The following is a 25007-nucleotide window of genomic DNA, read 5'->3' on the forward strand; positions in this document are numbered from 1 at the left end:
ATCCTCCAGGATCAAGCTGAACACACACATGGTGCTTCAGTCCATAGAGAGATGTGTCACCCAGCCTCATAGTTTAATGTCTTAATGTCCCAGTAGGAATGGCCTGCCTCTGCCCTTACATCTTCATTCTGTCCTCTGGTTGTTGAGGTGAGGCTGTTTGTTCTTCGAGAGCATTATGTTTTTAGGACGGGTCCAACCCTTCTAATTCTGGCTGTATGTCTTAACAGCTCTGCACTCTACACAATACACTGACACAGACATGACCAGAGTACTGGTCTGTTAGACTGGCTCCCAGGGGCCTCATGACCAGAGTACTGGTCTGTTTTAATCAGCCTGAACATCAATTTGTTTTACCAGCCTTTTTTCAAGTGTGTGTTTCAGTTGAACAAATACCTCAGGTGTATTCCAGTAGTACCTGAGGTGTATTCTAGTAGTACCTCAGTAGTAGTACCTCAGGTGTATTCCAGTAGTACCTCAGTAGTAGTACCTCAGGTGTATTCTAGGAGTATAGGTGATTATCTTGACAGACAGCAGGTCATCAGTCTGTCTGTGAGTCTGTTTGTCAAGAGGATCCGGTCGTTAAACAAACAGCTTGAGTCCAGAGTCTTTATGACCACTTCCTGTGAAGGTCGCCTGACTCCAGGTGAAGTTTATGCAATGTAATTACTTTGGCTGCATTCTACAAACTAGTAATAATACTAATGATATAACGATGGTAATACTACGAATGCTAAGTAAATAGTACTAATTACATTATTATGATGCATAATTAGTCTGGTGTATTATTTCTCTGATTCTCTATCTGACCATCTGACGAGTGTGTAAATAAAACCAGAGGACATCCCTCAGTCAATAGCCTGGTTTCATCTGCTGCATGTGTTGATAAGGATCATGAACAGGATGTGAGAGGTAGCTAGATATACAGTCCCACCCCTGGTAAATACAGCTCAGTGAATCTTAGCTGAGCCTGCGCAATTCACAGCCAGCTGCACTTTACCTGCTTCTCAAATAAGCTATAACTGCTATAGCCGCTATTTTAGGGTAAAAGCCAGTTTGGCCACTACGGTTAAGGCATGTATGTAACATTTCAGCATTAAAGTATCTCAAACCGACTACACCCATGTTACATATTGAGTTGGGGTGTGTACTTACATTATCCAAATAGTTTCAACAAAGAGAGAGGGAGAGAGTGTAATTTCCTCACTCTCTCTCTCTCTCTCTCTCTCTCTCTCTCTCTCTCTCTCTCTGAGTTGGTTGTCAGAGCAGTGCTTGTTGAATTAGCATTTTTGGCCATGTTGGCCAGTTATTTACTTTTTTATTTTCTACTAAGTGGCTAATGAGCATAACATTGTTGAACCAAAAAAGCCGACTTCGATTGGCTCTGCGCATCGCCAGCAGCAGTTTTGCTGCAAACAAACATTTGTTGCGAGGTAAGATACGTCAGGTGAGCCACCAGACCCAGACTCACTGCCAGGTGAGCCACCAGACCCAGACTCACTGCCAGGCTGCAGGTGCGAGCCGTGTTCAACCTTATTCTGTTATCCACTGTGAACTGTGACCCCAGGGGGCACTGTTGCACATTTTCTGCAACATGCACAAGTTTGAAGCATAAATTCGTTCACATGAGGAAACATGCACAAGCTTAAAACGTAACATTTGTATCGTCATCAATCACTAAGAATGGGTTAATTTGTTTTATGACACAGGAGCACAGCAAAACGGTTAATTTGCCTCTGTGGTGGCAAGATGATGACCGGTCTTTCTTTTTTGATACAAACTTTAAAATATAAGTGGTGTTGGTCAATTCTAAACAGCATTTTACACAGTAGCCTATAATAGGAAATGCTCAATGGTAAATCAACGTAATTAAACACTGATTGCTTCTTATGGGGAGAGAAGCAGAATTTGTTTAGGACGGTGGTGGACCATACTAAACACCCTATCCATAGTATGGGTCTGTGAAATGCTAATCAAATCAAAAATGTATTAATTAAGCACATTTAATACCAAGGGGAGGGGAGAGATCTTTCTTCATAACAAGCCCCTCTCTGATTGCTCAAACTGTGGTTCTGTTTCGAACTAATGCCTGTATAGATGTGAAGTGTGTGTGTGATTGCAGTGACTTGGGTGGATTTGCAGCGTAAGAGTGATTGTAGTGGGTTAAGAGCACAATTTATTAGGTGATCGGGAACAGATGTGGCATGCCGTTTCTTCCTCTCTTTGCCAGGTCGATTTAGTCCGGAAACGGTTGGCCTACCGCAGCCGCAACAGTCGAGCAAACCAGAGCAGAGTGGTGGAAAACGCAAAGCGAAGAGCATTTCAAGACCCCACATAACATTACCTAAAGCTGTAAACTACCCCACATAACATTACCTAAAGCTGTAAACTACCCCACATAACATTATCTACAGCTGTAAACTACCCCACATAACATTACCTAAAGCTGTAAACTACCTCATCAAACTAGGTCTGACAACGTCATCAAACCAGGTATGATGACGTCTTCAAACCAGGTCTGATGACATCATCAAACCAGGTCCTAGCGGCAGGAATAACATGTTATCCCTTAAATGTTTAATGAGATGTTTAGCTGCACCATGTAAAACAAGTTAAAACCAGAACTAGAGAACGTATTACACCAGTTGAGCCTCATCACACTGGCTCCTTGTTTGCTTATTAATAAGGCTTATGGATAGTGCATTCATATATCTGTGATTGCTTATCTTTGTTCCAAAGTGTACATTAGGTCGTCTAGTGCAGACTTTCATAAGGTCCCATAAAACACTCTCTATTTCTGCTCGTACGCACGTCGGAATACAAAGACAAGGAACCAAACTCTTTTTTATTCTCTTGCTTTTCGTTAATTCAAAATTGTAAATTTTGACACCATTGTTCTTATATATTATTATTATATCTTATATATTAAATATGTCTTATACTTGTTTTATATCAGTAAACATGTTATTGATGTTTGTTGTTTTTCTTGTAAAGCATTTTAAGGTGAATTTCATGATATGAAAAGGGCTATATAAATAAAGCTTATTATTATAATTTTTATTTTAATTATGTTTGTTATAAATAAGCTATTCCTGCTACATGAAGGTATAATAACTATACATGCTAACTTCAGATTTTGCTAGTTTAGATGCTATATTAAGGTATGAGAACGCAAAACACAAACAACAAATCCAGCATTGATCGTGTTTATTAGAGTGAGTGGTGATTCTTTGGTGAAATTACATTGATAATTTTATAGTAAAACAATATTTCTTAATCTTTTACCAAGCCCAGCCAAGGACAGCAATACGACATCCAGGTCATGGTAGAGGTACCAGCGCAGCAGTTCTTCATCCTCAGCTTCCTAAGACACCAGGAGTGCAGACCTCCTGCAGCATGCTGTGTTGGAGCTCATGGAGAGCTGGCTTTTCACCCTTGAGGTCAGCACCTTCCTTCGCCAGTCTGCCAACTCATGCCTTGCTCAAAGACACATCCAGGTCAGCCCACGACAGCTTCTTCTTCACACTCTTCTCTTCCCCCATGTCATGGGAGGTTTTCAACTACCAGACCAACCAAGAAACGGTTCTTGGTCCTAACGCTAGTCTCCAACTTCACACTTCAGCTAAGGAACATATATGTCTGTAAAACAGGAAGAACACAAACCTCACCAGACATGGGGAATAAACCACTACCACTAGAGGACAGAAAAGACAAGAGCAAACCAGATAGGCCACCAACACATGCAAAAAGACTCCAGTGTCTATGATCTAATTTGCTGTCCCACATTGTTTTGAGACGAAATGCACCCTGATCATGGAGGACATGATAGAAGATCAGAGATCAGAGATTCCTCAAAGCATTGAATGTGACTTAATGGGCTCATAGCAGATTAGCTACACGTGTTTAGAACTGAACAGGTGTTGAATGTGACCAGGTAAACAGGAGTGGAAGGCATGGATACCTGCAGGGTTGAGTATCAATGCCTGGAGGAGGTCAGACAGAGACACGATCCCTTGGACCACATCCTTACTGTCCACCAGCACCAGCCGATGCACCTGAATCACATTATAATACTCTTTATTTGATCTTACTAAACCTGGCCAAGAGGGCAGCACAAAACAAACAAAAACACACAGTTCTCACACAATTAAGACAGTTTTGGGATTTCATAGTTGTATATGTTTATATACGTGCATATATATGATCCTATATATATTTTGACATATGTGCATATACATGTCCTATACCTCAGCCTTAGCGATGCGGTCTATGATGGTCTGCAGGGTCTCGTAGGGGTAACACTTGAGGACCCCCTCCATGGAGCAGGACCTGCTGGCCAGCGCCTCCTGCATGCTCATGTTCAGGTTGTTGTAGCTCTTCTGGGCGGCTAGATTCTGATGAACCCACACACGTGTTAGCTTCAATTGACACCACTACTTCAGCCTAGCTTCACTAAAGACCATCATGTTATACATGCTAGTTTCATTATAAATACAGAGACATACTTTCATATTCTTATATTCTAGCCAGCTATGGTATAGATTGACACTTACGATAACATCAAAGCGTGAGTACAGAGCCACAACTTTCCCTGGTGAGAGAGAGACAGGTAGAAAGTTACATCGCTGATTCTTGAAATGTTTGAGTAAGAGAAGATGGGAACCCTACAAGACTTTGCTACATCTCTGGTCATTTATATTATGGTGTGAATTGATTATCTGCCATTTTAATTTTGAGAAAAAAACTAAACTCCCAATGGATCTAGGTTCTTAGACTGCGGTGAAAATCCTTTGGTATAACCGTTAGTTTATGCTCACTTTGGCCAGGAATATCTCCTGATCACTTTGAGCTACGGTTATGAAACTCCTCACAAAACAAATACCTCTCAATAACACATAACCCAAAATGACATGGCTCAAATTGTTCTTATCAGCTTTAAGGTACCAAAAAGTAGGGTTACTTCAACATCATCAATCATCAACAACCGTGTACCTGGTGTACTTAAAGACACATAGGTCAAGATGAAGTCTAAAGTTCATCCAGGACTTTAAGGGCGCTTCAGCGATCGATTGAAGAGGCCTATCACCGGACCCAAGCTCAGCTTATTCCATCCTTTATAAAAAACAAAGAAGGTTGTAATGGCTGGTTTAGCCTTTCACCCCGATAAGCAGAAATGAAAACTCTGGAAACCTGTTGTGAGGACATTTAAGAAGTGGACCAGCGGGTTTTTCGCCTGCACTGACTGGGATGTTTTCAACTGGCCTCTGTCTGAAGGGTTGGATCACCAACCGCCCCCACTCCACAAATGACTTGGCTTAGCCAATGAACTGAACGAGTCCTACGGCTGATTTAAAGACATTTGGACAGTCCATGCGTTCTGCTGAGAGGGTGATTGGCTGCAGTCTGCCCTCACCACCAAGGCCCCGGGCCCCTCACCACCAAGGCCTCGGGCCCCCTCACCACCAAGGCCCCGGGCCCCTCACCACCAAGGCCTCGGGCCCCCTCACCACCAAGGCCCCGGGCCCCCTCACCACCAAGGCCCCCTCACCACCAAGGCCCCTCACCACCAAGGCCCCGGGCCCCCTCACCACCAAGGCCCCGGGCCCCTCACCACCAAGGCCCTGGGGCCCTCACCACCAAGGCCCCGGGGCCCCTCACCACCAAGGCCCCGGGCCCCTCACCACCAAGGCCCCGGGCCCCTCACCACCAATGCCCCGGGCCCCCTCACCACCAAGGCCCCGGGCCCCTCACCACCAAGGCCCCGGGCCCCTCACCACCAAGGCCCCAGGCCCTTACCACCAAGGCCCCTCACCACCAAGGCCCCCTCACCACCAAGGCCCGGGCCCCTCACCACCAAGGCCCCGGGTGGACCTGAATCGCTCCCCTTCCTGTCACCTGCATAAACAATCCTGTGCATCTAACGACCGCCACCAAGTTACCAAAATAATACTGCAAGATATATCTCAACTAAATGATTTGATATGCCGACAGTGACCCTAGAATATGGTACTACAGCAGAGGTTTCTCTAGGGAGGAGAACCTTGTTGGTCGACCACTGGTAGAGCAGACACCCGTCGCTCTACGAACACAGACAGGGCATCGTAGACGGTGGCCGAGATCAGCACAGTGGCGATTTCCTTAAATGTCCCAATCGCCACCTCCTGGATCCTCTTCTGGAGGAACCGAGGCTTTGGAAGCAGAGAACCCTGAGGAAAGAGGAGAAAGACCACACCTCAGTAGAGAGGAGACACCTTAGGAAACAGAGAGCCCTCAGGACAGAGGAGACACCTTAGGAAACAGAGAGCCCTCAGGACGGAGGAGAGAGGAGATACTTGGGCTAAGGAAGCAGCCCTAAGGAGTCTTTACTGGTCATGCTAATAGAGAGGGGTAGTTCCCTGGTCATGCTAATAGAGAGGGGTAGTTCCCTGGTCACGCTAATAGAGAGGGGTAGTTCCCTGGTCACGCTAATAGAGAGGGGTAGTTCCCTGGTCACATTAATAGAGAGGCGTAGTTCCCTGGTCACACTAATAGAGAGGGGTAGTTCTCTGGTCACACTAATAGAGAGGGGTAGTTCCCTGGTCATGCTAAGAGACGGATGGCTTACGAAGATGTAAAGGAACTTGAGTATGCGTTTGTGGGTGAGGATGTGTAGAACGTTGCCAGACAGCGGGTCAATGACCGGCAGCCGGTGGATCTTATGCTTCAGCAGAGAGTAGACGGCCTCAAACAAACTGCAGAGAATCAGAAAGGGCCTTATTGCATAACAATAAACATAGTAAAAAATATATAATTATATATATAGGCTATACAAATATTAACATTAACCATATGAACACAACATGTGAAATATGTAGAGCATATGTATTCAAATATGTAAGTAACTATAGTTTTCAATGAAATGTGCAGATGTTGTATGGAGTTGTATGGATACAGTATGGAGTATAACAGTAAGGAATACGGTTGAGAGAACAAGGAAATGATAGCATGGTGTCAGTCTGCCTCTTTGCTGATCTCTCTACCTGTCTGTCTGTCTGTCTTACCTGGCATCAGGGGAGATGCTGATCAGACTGTTGACAGAGTACTGCAGATAGATCTCTGTAAGACAGACAGACAGACAGACAAGATAGGTAGATAGGCAAGATAGGTAAGATATGTAAGACAGGTAAGATAGACAGGCTAAAATATAAACTTTAGAGTAAATAATGGGTCATTTAAATCAAATGAAGGTGCAGCGATGTAGATGAACTAGCTACTAGTGACTGGCGGTTGGTAATTGGTAATGCCTATATCTCTGCTGTCTCACGTCCGGTCTCACAAATTTGGGGGATATAGCCTATACATATTCACTGTAAGCAGGACTCAAAAAAGTTTGGTGAGCTACAAAGCACTATAATGTACGGTCAAAGAAAAAAAAAATGGCAAGACCACCCCAATGGATAAAAAATTCTGAAACTTGGTGTACATGCCTTATTTTGCATGCTGAATATATATGCCTCTTGGACCTATAATGTTTGTCAAGATAGATTTTGCTGTACAGTGAGGATTTTGGAAAACGTTCAATCTCAGAACAATAGCTTCAAGTGCAAATCAGTTTGGATGAGCATGATTGAACTGTCCCAGAGGCTTGTCATGGAGGAATATACATTTTGTGTGTTTGGTTATTCATAACTGTTATAAGTTAATTATTACAATTATTGTAAATAGATACAATATATATTGCTAGCGAAATTAATGTAATTAATGTAAGGTAAATGTTTAAAAGTTCATATTATGCATGTGACATAGTAGGTCACAGGACCTGACCTTTAACACAGGAAGTGTAGATCGCAGGTCAGAAGCGATGGGCAGAGTACAATACAGCAACAACAATTCTGTTCATGGTCCAAGAGGCGCACACGGTAATTGGTTTAATTACAGTTGTAAGATGAAGTCAATTTCTGTGTAGTCAAGCGTGGGATTTAAGTATTGTTTATTGTCTTTTTTGTAGTTTTCACAGTGTCAAACGGTGTACGAGGAGAGGAATTGTTGTGGATTTTGGTCCAGGAAAGGCCGCCGAGACAGGATCGCTTTTAACTCACTTTATTTGGTTAAGGTTATTGGTCTATTGTCTATCGTCTATGAAACAAAAGGAGAGGAATGGTAAATAACACGCGCGGAGCGTCTCAGAGCTTAGCATCCAGGATACGCTGCTGAGAGATTCTGCATCTAAACTGGCGGAGTCCGAGTTAAATAAGAAGGTAAAAGGTGGGCGTGTTCTGTGGCTTTAAAAGCCCGCCCCCTTTCATCTATGGTTTTCCCACTTCCTCTGTGTGTCCGTTGCTGCCCCTAGTGTAAATGTTTCATAACTTTGTCAAATGTGTTCAGTGCTGCCCTCAGGCGATTAGGAGGGGAAATTACCTCTAAACTATGCTTGGTGCTACTGGATATGGCTATGTGAGAGTATTACAGTAAAAATGTATCGCTAGGGAATATTACAATTAAAAAATGTCACAGAATAAAGACAATGACATCAGAATGAAGCATGGCCATTATTCCTTTGGACCGGTGCAGTTACAATGATCTATGGACTTGACTGTATAAAAGATGGCAGAGTTATGGCAAATTCAATATATTCTGATTCGCACACATTATCCAGTGTGTGTTATCAAGTGTGTGTGTGTGTGTGTGTGTGTGTGTGTGTGTGTGTCTGTTAGAGTGTATAAGTGTTAATATTCTGGATTTGTAAAGCCTATATCTCGGTGGTGGACTTGTGGTGGACGGTTTTCAAATTTGAGGTAGGGTTAGGGTTAGCGTTAGGGTTAACCCTAACCGTGGGATATGTATAGATAGCTTTATATACATATCCCCAGTAAGAAGGTCTATAAAAAGATTGGTGCCTAAATTCCCATAGGGAGCGCTATTATTCGTGGTCAAAGTTTAAATGATCTGCATTTCTGCCTCGATAAATAAAAAATTCTGAAACTTGTTGTAGATGTCTTATTTAACATGCTGAACATTTTTGCCTCTTGGACCCATAAGGTCCATTGGGATAGATTTTGCTGTACAGTGTAATTTTTTGTTTGGATATCAGTTTGGATATGCATGATCTATGGACTTGCCTAATTTCAATTGGCTGAATTGGTATTTATTGTGTAAAAATATTAAATGAGCAAAATGGGCAAATTCAATATTTGCTAATTTACAAACATTATTTATCAACCCCAAGTCAGCTCCAGAAGGAAGAAAACTATGTGCAGAAACTGTACATAGAGGACACATAGAGGACACATAGAGGACACCTAGAGGACACATAGAGGACACATAGAGCGTGGGGTCGGCAATTATTTTCTGTATTCAGTCTGAATGTCTATTTAGTCTGAAATTATTATTATGCCAGGTGAAACAAAGGAAAATAATTTTGGGTAAAAAAATCTAATCTCGCCCACTAAATACCAGACTCTTCACCCTTCTCTGTCAGGAAATGTGGTCTACACACAAATCCCTTCTTTTCCATTCTGAAGTTAGGTGGCTTTCACGGGGCAAGGTCCTTACACGCCTGAGTTGCGAAGCGAGGTGTGTGTGAATGGATAGCCCGTCTTGCTTATTTGTCATGCATATTCGACAAATTAAATACGCTCAACCTGTCACTACAAGGCCTCAACACTAACATGCTGACCCTCTCGGACAAAGTGAATGCTTTCACAAAAATGTTGCAGCGTTGGGCAGTCCGTGCGGAGAGCGGGGATTTTGAGATGTTTTCGGAGCTGCATGACTTTTTGGAGGAGGATGACGTGAATGTCAATTCATTGAAAGCCTCCATCAACGTTCATCTCCAAAGCCTCCTCGAAAAATTCCATCAATATTTTCCGACGGAAAATTTGGAGAATTATGATGACAACCATTCACCAGCTGCTCTTCAAACGATCTGTCATCTGAGCTTGAAGATGCGCTGCTTGAGCTATCCAGTGACTGAACCATACAGACATTGTTTTCCTCAAAAACACTGGATGAATTCTGGCAGCGCAGGAATACCCCGGATTGTCCAAGGCTGCCATGGACATTCTAACGCCTTTCGGGTTGACCTATCTGTGCGAGAAGACATTTTCGTCCCTGGTATATATAAAAAATAAATACAGATGCCGGCTCAGCACCGTGGAGGAAAATCTCTGTGTCGCCGTATGCAGCATTTGTCCTAGAATTAACTTGCTATGTTCATGGAAGCACGCCGAAGCACAAAATTGTTAAAGATAGTAAAACAGAAAAGGGAAATAAAAAAATACTATTATTGTTATCGCCATAAATATAATTAATGTAACGTTGTAGGCCTAATGCTGTATGTGTGTGTGTGTGTGTGTGTGTGTGTGTGTGTGTGTGTGTGTGTGTGTGTGTGTGTGTGTGTGCGTCACGCACATAGTTCTGATCTGATATAGTGGCAGCCTACACTTGTTTAATCGTGATTGTTTGGTTTTCTCGGTTCTTGTTCATATGGAATAAATAAAACAAATTACTTTGCTTACTAGTTTTTGCTTGATTTAGTTGTTAACGTTTGAGGGGGTATTTTGAGGACTTAGAATGGGTTTGGGGAAAGTGGGGTCACCAGACAAAAGGTTTAAGAACCACTGACCTAGAGGACACATAGAGGCACATAGAGGACACATGGAGGACACATAGAGGCCACCCTCTGAACACATGGGGGTAAACATTGTCAATGTCAAAAGATGCTAAGCTTAGCGCTAATGCTCCATTTCCATTGCAAGTCTGCATAAGTAGGTGGCAGGAACATGAAACATGAAGGAACATTGAGGGACCCTCCCTTAACATGTGCACATAGTTTGTGTCCTATCTGTATGACTGACTGGGCCTGATTCTGTGTGTGTCTTGAATGTGAGTGTGTGTGATTCACTTGAAAGGGTGTCTGCTGGGATAGGTTGTGTGTGGGTGCCTGTGAATACCTCTGGTATTGCTAGTTATTACTGATACTTTATATTAGCAGGACTTATTATACTTTATTATATACACAGAGTAACAGGGAGGATGGCTATAGATCAATGTTTGATGCGCTGAGTGATCGTCAGTAGAGAACATAAGTAGAGAATGGCAAGCAGCGGTCAGTGAATCAACAAACCACGGCAAACATGGAACCTCCCAAACAAGTACTAAAAACACTGTAGGGACCCAAACCGTGACTTACCTGAACCGTTACACCCCTAGTTACTAGAACTAGTTACAGGCAGCTAGTAACTGGGGGTATTTAGTATTTTCTGACCTCTCCATGTCTCAATCCTGTGTTTCTCCAGCTCGTAGATTTGCACCTGGAAAACAAATCATCACTATGGTAACCAACACTATCACTATGGTAATCACCACCATCACTATGGTAACCACCACCATCACTATGGTAACCACCAACATCACTATGTTCACCACCACCATCACTATAACATCACTATAGTAACCAACACTATCACAATGGTAACTACCATTATCACTTTGTTTACCACCACAATCACATTGGTTACCACCACCATGCTAACCACCACTATCACCATGGTAACCACGTCACTATAATAACCACCACCATCACTATAGTAACCACCACTATCACTATGGTAACCACCTTCGCTATAGTAACCACCAACATCACCATGGTAACCACCACCATCACTCTGTTTACCACCACCATCACTGTATTAACCACTACAATCACTGTGGTAACCACCATCACTATAGTAACCACCACCAGCCTATGGTAAACACCATCACTATAATAACCACCATCATCACTATGGTAACCACCATCACTATAGTAACCACCACCAGCACTATGGTAAACACCATCACTACTATGGTAAACACCATCACTATGGTAAGGATCATCACAATAACAACCATCCCTATCAATATGGTATCGACCGTCACTATGGTAAACATCACTGTCACTACTTCCACAATCACCATGGTAACCACCATCACCAAGGTAATTGCCATCAGCATGGTACCACCATCAGTACGCTAATCACCATCACCATGGTTACTTCCAACATCACCAAGGTAACCATCATCAATATGGTAACCACCATAACTACGCTTACCACCTTCACCACGGTAACCACCACCATCCCTATGCTAGCTACCATCACCATGGTAACCACCACCATCAGTAAGGGAACCACAATCACTATGGTAATCACCATCACTACAGTAACTGCACCGTGTTAGTTAATGTTAACTAACACATTTGTTAATGATTTGGTTGTGTTGGTTCTTCATCTTGACGGTTCTATAGAGACGACTCACCAGGGGAGATGTGTAGTAACGCTGCAGGATGTTGATGAAGTCTGTGATGGTCAGCATACCTATGGACACATGCACACATACACACCAAATTATTATAGACAGACAGACAGCTGGCAGGCAGGCAGACAGACAGACAGCTCACCTACAAACACCTGCAGTTTGCTGTCCCAGAGAGGAGCAGCGCGGACGCCGTTGGCAACCAGAGCAAAGAACGCTTTCTTCACCTGAAACACAATATATATACACATTATATACACATCATTATAAATACATCACCTGAAACACAATATATATACACATTATATACACATCATTATAAATACATCACCTGAAACACAATATATATACACATTATAAAACGGGTGGCTTAAATCAAGTGATCTGATTGATTCCCAACTGTTGTATATTGAGCACAGCTACACACAGCTATGACGCCCGTTCAGTTTACAGAGTTCATTATCACTCCGCGCCTAACTTGAATTGTTGTTTATTTATATATAAAACCAATAGCATAGTTCAGTGAAGCCTAAAAAACATGTTGATTGATGGAGAGGGTGGAAATGTTGTAAAGCAATAGGCACACGGTGAGTGAACTCGATAGTAGGCTAAATTGCCGGCGAACCAAGCTACCGTCTTTAGCCTAGCCTTCTCTCTGAAGGACGCTACAGTGTGTTGCATAGCAACTGCCGTACACTTTGCAGGCAGTCAGGAGGGACTACTTTTTTGTATTTGTTAAAAAAAATGCTTTTCCGACTTTCTAGCTTTTTCAAAATTGAGGGTGTCTATGACTTTCATTTTGCCATACTTACGTAACCATTTTATAAAACCACAGTTTTTATAGGGGGTTGCCGTCCCTCCGCTGTGCGTCGGGACGGACAACACCCCTTAACTGTGGTATAATGACCGTATACCACAGCCTGTCGTGATCTATTGCTTAATTATATACATTATATACACATCATTATAAATACATCACCTGAAACACAATATATATACACATTATATACATTATATACTTAAGCAATAGATCACGACAGGCTGTGGTATACGGTCATTGTACCACAGTTAAGGGGAGTTGTCCGTCCCGACGCGCGGCGGAGGCCTTCTATCGAGTTCGAGTGAACTCGATAGAAGGCTAAATTGCCGGCGGTGTGCCTATTGCTTTACAACATTTCCACCCTCTCCAGCAATCAACATGTTTTTAGGCTTCAGTGGACTATGCTATTGCTTTTATATATAAATAAACAACAGTTAGAGTTAGGCGCGGAGTGATACTGAACTCTGTAAACTGAACGGGAGTCATAGCTGTGTGTATACGCTCAATATACAACAGTTGGGAAGCAATCAGATCGCTTGATTTAAGCCACCCGTTTTATAAACATCATTATAAATACATCACCTGAAACACAATATATATATACACATTTTATACATTATATACACATCATTATAAATACATCACCTGAAACACAATATATATACACATTATATACATTATGTACATTATATAGACATATATACATATATGCATCATAAATATATCACCTGAAACACAATATATATAGACATTCATTCATTATATATACATTATATACACACATCATTATAAATACATCACCTGAAACTCAATATATATACACACATAATAAACATTATTTATACATTATGTACATTATATAGACATTACATATATGCATCATAAATATATCACCTGAAACACAATATACAGTATCTCACAAAAGATCACACCCCTCACATTTTTGTAAGTATTTTATTAAATCTATTCATGGGACAACACTGAAGAAATTACACTTTGATACAATGTAAAGTAGTCTAAAATGTACTGTCCCCTCAAAATAACTCAACACACAGCCATCAATGGTCTAAACCGCTGGAACCAAAAGTGAGTACACCCCTAAGTGAAAATGTCCAAATTGGGCCCAAAGTGTCAATATTTAGTGTGACCACCATTCTTTTCCAGCACTGCCTTAACCCTCTTGGGCATGGAGTTCACCAGAGCTTCACAGGTCGCCACTGGAATCCTCTTCCACTCGTCCTTGACGACATCACGATGCTGATGGATGTTAGAGACCTTGCGCTCCTCCACCTTCCATTTTAGGAGGCTCAATAGGGTTTAGGTCTGGAGTCATGCTCAGCCAGTCCATCACTGGTCGTCTTGGAGGTGTGTTTGGGGTTGTTATCATGCTGGAATACTGCCCTGTGGCCTAGTTTCCGAAGAGAGGGGATCATGCTCTGCCTCTGATCATGCTGAGCGTCATATCCAGAGGTTGTCTTTGGAAAATAGACGTAGGAGTGCTGGCAGAATTGCTGCAGAGCAATTTATGTTGATTCTACATTAATGCCATCATTTTTTTAAAGATTTCTTTTTGCATTTTGTCTGCTCTATTATAGAGAGGAGGACATGCAGCAAATTCCCACAGGCCGGATTCGATCCTGGGTCTCTACGTTTCAGGACTGTGCCTATAGTACACGCTTCAGCCCAGTGCGCCACCGGGGCACCCCTATTCCATCATTTTTAATTGAAATAATCATTATTAAAAGCTTCAATCTTAGTGAGAAAAAAAAAAGTGATTAATCATTATTAATCACAGCAAATTGTACAAATTTAATCAATTAACAGCACTACATTATAAATACATTATATACACTTCATTATAAATATATCACCTGAAACACAATATATATACTAGGGCTGTCAAACTATTAGAATTGTAATCATGATTAAGCACATAGTATTGATGAGTAAACACAATTAATCACATTTTTGAATTATATTTTAAATCCACCCCAATTGAAGTAAAATGAGATTATCAAATGGAATGACACATTATCATTCATACCAAATGTACTTAATAAGCAAAAACGAGACTGAGTGAACTTGAGGGAGTTTTATTGACTCACTGGGTTGAATATGAAACTTACGGAACACCACCCATTTTGGTATTGTAAAAAGGCAGTACAATTGTAAACCAACAATTACTGCAAGTGTAGTTAAATTCAAATAAGTAGCACCAGGGATTAAACAATTGCAATCAGGCAGTCACTTACTGCAAGTGTAATTGAATGTAAAGTAAGTGGAACTAAAAACAAAAATGAAATCTGATATGAATGTTGACATTCTGTGGACAAAACCTTTCAAAATCACAGTAAAAATCACCTGCAAAACAATATACTAGGGCTGTTAGCATGATAATAACGCGTTAACGCAAATTTTTTGCTGTGATTTTGAAAGGTTTTGTCCAAAGAATGTCAACATTCATATCAGATTAAATTTTTGTATTTAGTTTCACTTACTTTACATTCAATTACACTTGCAGTAAGTGACAGCCTGTTTACAATTCCCAAATCTGTGGTGCTACTTATTTGAATTTAACTACACTACACAGATGCAATTGTTGGTTTACAATTGTACTATCAATCAATCAATCCTTTATTTAACCAGGTAAGAAAATTCATTGAGATTAAACATCTCTTTTTCAAGAATAACCTGGTCAAGAAAGCAGCACTATGATAAAATAAGCACAATCAACATTCACATACAAATTCTCATAAACCACATTCAGCATCAGTTAAAATACAACACAAGATTAGGGACAAGACTATGTATGAAAATTAAAAATGTGTAGTTAATAATAGTTTGACAGCCCTAATATATACACGATATACACATTATATACATTATAAATACATTACATACACATCATTATAAATATATAACCTGAAACACAATATATATACACACATGTATACATTATATATACATTAAATACACACATCATTACAAATATATCACCTGAAACATAATATATACACATATATACATTATAGACATATATCACCTTAAACACAAGTTATATACACATTATATACATGTTATATACATTATATACACATCCTTATAAATATATCACCTGATATATCATCTTATAGTTAGTGTTATTAGGGGCCCCCACAGTGTGCTAGGACCTAGTGTTATAGTTAGTGTTATTAGGGGCCCCCACAGTGTGCTAAGACCTAGTGTTATAGTTAGTGTTATTAGGGGCCCCCACAGTGTGCTAGGACCTAGTGTTATAGTTAGTGTTATTAGGGGCCCCCACAGTGTGCTAGGACCTAGTGTTATAGCTAGTGTTATTATACTTGATTAAACCAGGAGCCAATAACTACAGAAAAGGGTCTGGCTTAAAACCTGGTAGAGACTTAAATGCTTTTATCAACATCAAGATGGACGCCTGTGGTCTTGAGACCAGTGCTGTGTTCCAATATCCATACTTCCATGAGTACACGTAGTACACTAACCGCACTCACTGAGCTGATTTTCAGCTGTTAGTGTCGTTCCAAATTCAATACTCTGTGGTGCACTAACCGGAAATGACAATCGCGACTGCCTCCGCGGCTCCTCCCCCGCAATAAACATCCCACTTTGAACGGTGAACTCTTTACGCATAGCAGCTATAAAAGCTACAAAACGACTCCATTAATGCAGGCTATATGGAAAATGCGCCAACGTTGGTTCAGCCTGGCTTCGCCTCTTAGACGGAGCCAGGCTACGTAGCTAAGATGGCTGCCACTGAGTAAGAAAAGTGTGCATCGATCCACACTTGGCAGCTTGACCGTTTTGTGTACACCATCCGGGTCCTTTCAATACACTTATTTCGCCCCGATCTGAATCGGAATGCCCTACGTACTCAAACTAAGTATAGTGAGTACGGATAGTGTGGATATTGGCACAGTAATAAAGTACTTTAGGAAAATATTGTGAACACGATGATATCCACATTGTATTCCTACTAATCCCAATAACACAATGTACCTCCAGGGTGGTGTCACCACCTGTCTGGAGCTGGTGGGGATAACAACACAATGTACCTCCAGGGTGGTGTCAAACACCACCAGTTTGGAGCTGGTGGGGATGGCGTCGTAGCAGCAGTGGCTCTTCATGAAGTTCTTGTAGACCAGCCGGTCCTCAGCCTCAGACAGAGGAGCTGGGGACATTAATATCAACATGCATTTACTTTATACACATTATAGTAAACATAAACAAGTATTACAACACAGTAGACCAGTGAGTTGCAGACAATTTCTGGGAACCTATACCATAATTTCCTGACTATAAGCCGCGGTTTATAGACAAATTTTCCAAAATTCCAAAAGCTATGCGGCTTATGCATGGGTGCGGCCAATACCTGGGAATACTAGAATAGGGTTGAGGTAGGTGTTGTAGGTTAATGTTATTGCAGCCAACAGCTCCCCCTGGGGGGCATGGATCTGTATGTACTTGTGTTGTCAACACGTCCCGGTTCTGTCATGTGCACAGCCGGTTAATACACGTTACTGAGAGACACAGCCGACTCCGTCTGTTGTCTATGCACCTTCACTTGCAGTAGGCTATTTTGCAAGTGTCGGGAAATTCATGCACATGCACTGTTACGCGCATTTGATGTCGCCGTTCTCCTGCACAAAAATGCACGCGTGTCTTCTTCTTCTTCTTTTTCTTTATTGGTGGGTTACAACCATATCTTTCTTGGTGCAACCGCCACCAACTGTACCAGAGTATGTAACAACAGCATTTATGTATTTTCCTATGGTCTTTTTACAAGAAAAGAAAAAAAAGGAAATAAATAAATAGATAAATACATAAGTGGATAAATAAGGGGGGGGTTAGGCTATATAAATACTAAATTATTTTAAATTATCCTGTCTCCTTTAAGTACTCGATCGCTTCCTTCTGTGCAAGTGAAACACCCTCTGCTGTTCCCAGTATGCCACCCAGACTCCACACTCTTCCTGCTCTCTGCAATTTATCAGCCAACCTTATTTTCTCTCCTCCGTGTATCTCTCACACTCCATCAATACATGTTCCACAGTTTCTGTTTTTTTTGGCGTGACATTTGTTGCATGTGCGTGAGATTTATGCTGAAAGCGTGACTGTCACGCAGATGCTTGAGAATTGGCAACCCTGATAATATATTATATGATATTGATATCTATCTATGTATAATATAATATTATTTAGTTATAGAACTCCAGGACTCCCAACGGAGCACCCAGAGTGTTCTAGAATATTTACAGAACACGGCCAAAAGCTGTGTGCGCCTCGCCATTGCGATACATCCACTGTAAACACTAGCGCATGGTGCTCAGGGCCACACCCCCACCCTCCACCTTGACCCGCCTCTAAAAAATGGCACGTTTGTGAAAAGCGCATTGTGGGACTGACTCGTAGTGGCTGTAACTCTGCACCAAGGCTGAATTTCATGACTTCAAGTTCTGTATTAGGGGCCCACTAACAGCTATATAAAAGCATTCATCAAGTAGCATGCCATGGGAGCTTTAATGACCACATGTCAGAATGGTGAGACGTTTGAAAAAAAAGTGCAGCCTTGGGGCGCCCCGGTGGTGCACTGGGCTAAGGCGCGTACCATGTAATAGAGTCCTGATCGCAGAGACCCAGGTTCGAATCCGGCCTGGGTCGTTTGCTGCATGTCCTCCCCTCTGTCTCCCACACTTTCCTCTCTGTCCATCTCTATAATAAAGCTGAGAAAGGCAAAAAATAAATCTAAAAAAAAAAAAAAGTGCAGCCTCTCCGACAATTAGACATCAATGTCGGAGTGGGGGTATGTCGGAATATGTTGGTCCCCCCTCCCTGTTCCACACATCCAGCAAAGGCCGCACTATGCTCGCCTCCACAATTACAGCATTTCAATTTAGCATCTTTATTGCATTTGCCATACTCGTGCTCCCCTCCACATTTTGCACACCTCTGCCTCCATTTGCATTGTTGAGCTGTATGTCCCATTCTCTGGCATTTGAAACACCTCAAAGGTTGAGGAATACTCCCTTACTTTGTAGTTTAATCCAGTGGTGGAGCTAGACTTTTATACAAGGGGTGGCCAGAGGGTGCCCGAGGCTTTATAGGGGGGTCCATATTGAATTGTTGACGGGGGGGGGGGGGGGGGGGGGCAATCAGGTTCCAGGGGTGGCCAGGGGCACCCCGCCCCCCCTCTGGCTCCGCCACTGGTTTAACCAACCAATATGGATCTCAGAATTATCAAAAAGCAGCACTGATAAGCTATTTTGTTTAACTCTTCTTCCATCGACATTTCTAATGGCACACTTAACACACCCCACGTAACTTTGCTGCCATTCCTGCACATGGGCCTTAATCATTCCACCATCAAGATAATTTCCTGCTGTTTCTTATTTTCTGCTGAAATAAGAATTCTTCTGTTAGTCAATAGTTTTGCAAATTTAATTTTCCCAATTTCTTTTTCAATTGCTTTGGTCACCTGGGGCCTCATGTACTAAGACTTGGATTTCTGACTAAAACTTTGCGGATGCCAAAATCTGGAAAGCTACTGCTCACAAGAAAATATGGATGTATCAATCCTTGCGTAAGCACGACTTCACACAGATTCTCTTTGTACATCTCAATTAACGTGAAATTGAGCGCACATGCACGAGCCTGACTCTCCGCCCAGTCTCCTCCCTCATTTAATATGCTAATTAGTATAAATAGGCCTGCAGTAGTGCCCTCGTTAGGAGAAATACATAGTTCCAAGAGGATAGATCTTGGGAATCGATTATAGCCACATTTTGCGCATGCTTTTATATTCTCATTTATTTGGATGCAACTACTGGTGTGGTGGCAGCGCAAATTCACCAAACCCAGCCTCACAGTTAAACCATCTCCAACTCTGACGAACGAGTCATCAACCGAGAAGGTAGTGTGATATCCGCTCTCCATCTGCGTAATGGCGGCTAACAACCGCGCACCTAAACAGTGGTGCCTATCCAAACACGAGACTCTGAATTATTTTGAAAACTGGAAGCAAAACTTACGGTACACACTCTTTGGATCCATTGTTTGCTCCATTTCTCGTCGAGGGGGCGACATGGGCTAAGAAGAGTAGAACTGCCGTTCTCAGAGGATTCCGAGACGATGGTAAGCCCATTCCTGAAGCTCGCAGGCGAACTGCCCAGCAAAAAGTGAGCCATTTAGAACTGATGCTAGGTCAGATTGCTAACTATTGCCCTGTGATTTCATGTAACACCATTGTCAGAAATTCCACATCAATGGATAGTATATGGGCAAGCCATTGACTACATTACGGTTTCCAGACAACTGGTGCTCAGCTCATTGATTTTGTGGACATCCACTTAGAAACTGATGAGCGACCTGAAGATTTATATCAGCTCCTTATGGCCTTTACAGAGGATAGCCTTCTCAAAGCTTGTGTATTAACTCACCATGGCGAAACTCTAGCTGACGATGAAGAGCTGCCCCCATCCTTTGAGAACTTTATAGTTGTGACATGGCTACTTTTAATTCATACTGATTTACCAAAACTCATCAAACAACAATACGGCACTGAATTACGCACACATACATTGGCTTCTATCAAACCAGAGATTTCCCAAGCTCTTGACTCCCTCCTTAGTGAAATTCGCACAGCTGACGATGCCAAAATCATGCGTGCGGCTGCCACTAACCAAACATACAATAGCTCATTGCCATGCAAGCCCTCATTCGGTGCTTCTGCTAGAATGGCGATGAGAATGAACCCCCATGAGAAATCATGCCCTCTTTGCAAACAAGCAGGCCGCCAGAGCAACACACACTTCCTCAGCACATGCAAATACATGCCCGAACAGGACCGTAAATTCATGCTGAAGGCAAGACAGATCGTCTCTGTGCTTGACGAAGATCCTGACGACACATTTGTGTGCTATGAGTATCCTGATGAGCCACTTCCTCAGGAGTGCCCTGAGCCGACCCAGCGCCACACTGCTCACACTGTCCAAGTTCGGCACTCTCCATACATCGACACTTTTTCCAAACACCACCATGCATGCATTATCCTTGACACTGGTGCTATGTGCAACATGATAAGACTGTCTGCGGCACACCGCCTTGGTGCTCACATGACCCCGAGCTCCCAGTCAGCCCACCAGACCAACGGTTCCTCTCCCATGAAGGTGGTAGGAGAGACCAGCCAGTCGTGACACCAATAAATTCCACTTTGATGGCCTGGTAGTTGAAAACCTGGATGTGGACATACTGGCAGGCACCCCCTTTATGTCTTCAAATGACATTTCTGTGTGTCCTGCCAAAAGACTGGTCACCTTAGCCGATGGAACAGCATTCCCCTACGGCTCCGCTGACACTCAACTCACCAGGAACACTGTCCGCCGCACCATAGTGTTGCGTGCCCCTCCCACATCAACCACCATTTGGCCGGGCGAATTTGTGGAGATCTGCCTCCCATCTGATGCTCCTTCCGATTCGGCCTATGTCATGGAACCCCGCCTGGATCCACACAGTGTACACAAGTGTGAAATGTCACATGCCTGGCCTCACCCTGGAGTGATATCCAGCATTGCAGGGAGGGTCCGCATCCCAAACCTCACCACACCCAGCATCAGCCTCTTACCCATCACGCCCATGGTCAGACACCTCCCATTGCTGACTACAGGTGTTCAACACTCCCGGGGCATCCAAGTGGATCCAACCTACTCCCTCCCGGCTTTAAAGATAGGTTTCATACTTTACTCGACCAATATGACGAGGTTTTCAACCCTGCTATCTCTGGCTACAATGGCGCAGTAGGCCCATTCGAATCCAAAGTGAACATGGGCCCAATTGAGCCACCCCAACGCAAAGGTCGCTTACCCTTGTATGGCAGAGACAAACAGAGACAAACCGAGTTGCAACAGAAATTCGATGAGCAGGAGAGTCTGGGGGTCTTCCGACGCCCAGAGGATGTAGGTGTGTCAGTGGAATATCTCAACCCTTCCTTCCTAGTCAGAAAACAGAGTGGCGGTTATCGTCTGGTGACAGTTTTTGCTGATGTTGGCCGATATTCAAAACCCCAGCCATCCCTAATGCCTGATGTTGACAGCACCATACGCCAAATTGCTCAGTGGAGACACCTGATAGCAACTGATTGCTACACAAATCCATGAAATACTGTGGCATTGTCACCCCCTTTCGAGGAGTATGTGTCTGTGCACGCTCGGCTATGGGCATTCCTGGATCAGAGACGGCTCTCGAAGAGCTCATGTGCCGTGTGCTGTGTGCTCTGCTTCAAGCAGGTGTCGTGGCAAAGCTTGCTGACGATTTGTATTGTGGTGGCGACTCCCCAGAGGAGTTGTTCAATAACTGGTCCTCGGTCCTACATGCTCTGAGACGCTGCAACCTGCGCCTTTCGGCATCAAAGACTGTCATTAACCCTCGCTCCACAAACGTACTGGGGTAGGTGTGGTCCCAGGGTAGGCTTCAGCCAAGCCCCCATCGAGTGTCCATGCTACGTGGATGTCACAGGAGAACATTACTTGGACTGAAGACGTACACTGTGCCTTCAATAAGGTGAAGAAGTGCCTCTCCTCCAGCCGCTCAGTCACTCTGCCACGCCCAGATGATCAGCTATGGATTGTGTCTGATGGCGCCGTTAGGAGACCTGGCATAGCCACTACCCTGTACATCATGCACAACAACAAGCTTGCCCTTGCTGGCTGCCCTGTGAGGTAGAGGCTCTCGCCATTGCTGCGGCTGTCAAACACTTTGGCCCCTACATCATTCAGTCATCACACAGGGCATGTGTCCTGACCGACAGCAAGCCATGTGTGCAAGTCTATGAGAAGCTGTTCAGGGGTGAGTTCTCTGCGAGTCCCCGTGTATCTACATTCCTCTCCACGGCAAGCAGATTCCAAGTATCAATCCGACATGTGGCTGGCGCTGCCATTCTCCCATCTGACTGCCAGCCGTTACCCTCCTGACTGCACTGACATGGCGTGCCAAGTGTGCAGCTTTGTACAACAAACTCAGGACTCAGTCGTGCGCCTGCTGTCCAGTGACGATATCCTGGCTGGTCGCGCAAGACTTCCGTTCACGAGCAGAACAGCATGGCGGTCCCTGCAGTCCGAATGCCCTGATCTGCATCGCACCCATGCTCATCTCACTCAAGGGACACGGCCATCTAAGAAAATGACCAACATCAAAGACGTCAAAAGATACCTTAACAGTGTCCATAGCCAGTGATGCCGTGCTCATCGTGAAACGTGATGAGCCTCTCTCCCCATCAAAGGAGTGCATAATTGTCCCTAGACAGGTTCTGGACGGCCTTGTGACTGCTTTGCACTTACAGCTTAGTCACCCCACAGCATCCAGCTCAGAAAGACAGTTGGTAGATACTTTTTTGCCCTTGAACTCGACAAGGCCGTCAGCCGAGTTACTGATGGCTGTTATTCCTGTGTGGCTCTCCGTCACACCCCCCAGGTCATTGTAGAACAGTCATCATCTGATCCTCCAGCTGCCGTCGGCATCACCTTTGCCACTGACGTCATAAAACGAGCACGCCAATTAGTGCTAGTGGTACGAGTGTGTGACATCCTTTACGGTGGCACATGCTCGTCGAAGATGAGGATAGCCAGACCCTGCGGGATGGACTCATCAGGCTATGTGTGGAATTACGACCCCTAGATGGTCCATTTGCTGTGGTCCGGATGGATCCAGCCCCTGCCTTTAAGGCTCTGGTCTCTGACTCACTCCTTGCCCAGCACAGAATTTCACTAGAGCTGGGGCGAGCAAAGAACCTCAATAAAAACCCTGTCATGGAAAAGGCAGTGCAGGAGTTGGAGGAGGAACTGCTCCGGCAGCAGCCACGTGGTAGCCCCATATCAGCGAGACTCTTGGCCGTAACGACTGCTTGCTTGAACTCCAGACTCCGTTCACGTGGCCTGTCTGCCCGGGAAATGTGGACACAGAGAGACCAGTTCACCTGCACTGAGCTGCCCCGAGCTGATGAGGAGCTTATACGCCTACAGCGCGATGGGAGAGGAACCACGCCTACAGTGAGAAATCGAAGGCCCTCATGGGAAGACCTTAGTCCCTTCTTCGATCGAGGTTGGCGATCTTGTCTACCTACATGTGGACCGCAACAAATCATGCAGCCGCGACCGATATCTCGTCGTTTCTGTTGAGGGTCTCTGGTGTGGTCTGCGCAAGTTTACAGGTTCACAACTTAGAGACTTCACCTATCGAGTCAAGTCAACGGACTGTTACAGAGTCCCTGTCACCTGCCCTGATGCCAACCGTTCCACCAGCTACGATGATGCATCTGATGACGACCTAGGTCCCCGACTACGCCCCAGGTGGTACCGCCCCTGCCGCCTGCTATTCCCCCTGAAATAGCATCGGTGCCCACCCCTACAGGCCCCGTTGGGTCCTGCCTTGTGCCGGTGTGTCAACCCACTGACTCGACTGCCCCGTCGTTTGATTTGCTGGAGGCCCCAGGGGCGTCATGTGCTGACCCTGGCAGTGCGCCCTCCTCACCCAGGCGTTGCGCCAGGCCGCGCCGCCTGCCATCTCATCTCAATGACTACATCATGGACTTGTGATGGACTCTCTACGTGTCCTTTTTCAAATGCCTTATGATGCTATGCTATGTGTATGTGATGTGTGTTTTGTTGCACTGATTTGCCTCTATGTGCCACAAACTGACAAAATGCAGCAGAAATGTGCGTAAGCCAGGCATTTAGTTTGCATGGAAAACCGCACTTTCTCACGTCAAGTCAGTCTTTGTACATCCGAACATTTGCATGAGAAGTTGCATAAGCAGCTTTTTTGTGCGTAAGCAAGCTTTGTACATGAGGCCCCTGAACTGGATGAAAATGTCCCTTATCATCGCTAAGTGTGATAATTACTTTCCATTCCT

The 25007-nt window shown here is 43.8% G+C and overlaps 1 protein-coding gene across 4 annotated transcripts in view; it reads right to left on the reverse strand.

Moving 5' to 3' along the window:
- Positions 1-3195: 3195 nt before the first annotated feature.
- Positions 3196-25007, reverse strand: part of prkag3b (protein kinase, AMP-activated, gamma 3b non-catalytic subunit) — a 30161-nt gene continuing 8349 nt past the window's right edge. For 2 of the 4 annotated variants that reach the window (XM_084478619.1, XM_084478621.1), the window contains exons 4-15: positions 18714-18828; positions 17161-17276; positions 12416-12497; positions 12274-12332; positions 11243-11288; positions 7038-7092; positions 6602-6728; positions 6038-6203; positions 4551-4588; positions 4245-4391; positions 3959-4052; positions 3196-3636 (exon numbers count right to left, since the gene is read on the reverse strand). In XM_084478619.1, coding sequence (XP_084334745.1) covers positions 3620-3636; positions 3959-4052; positions 4245-4391; positions 4551-4588; positions 6038-6203; positions 6602-6728; positions 7038-7092; positions 11243-11288; positions 12274-12332; positions 12416-12497; positions 17161-17276; positions 18714-18828 — 1062 coding nt within the window. In that variant the 3' untranslated portion in view covers positions 3196-3619. The remainder of the gene's footprint in view (positions 3637-3958; positions 4053-4244; positions 4392-4550; positions 4589-6037; positions 6204-6601; positions 6729-7037; positions 7093-11242; positions 11289-12273; positions 12333-12415; positions 12498-17160; positions 17277-18713; positions 18829-25007) is intronic. The other 2 variants (XM_084478620.1, XM_084478622.1) reach the window with 2 other exon arrangements.

The sequence above is a fragment of the Micromesistius poutassou genome (assembly GCF_964030765.1).
Source record: "Micromesistius poutassou genome assembly, chromosome: 14".
Classification (NCBI taxonomy): domain Eukaryota; kingdom Metazoa; phylum Chordata; class Actinopteri; order Gadiformes; family Gadidae; genus Micromesistius; species Micromesistius poutassou.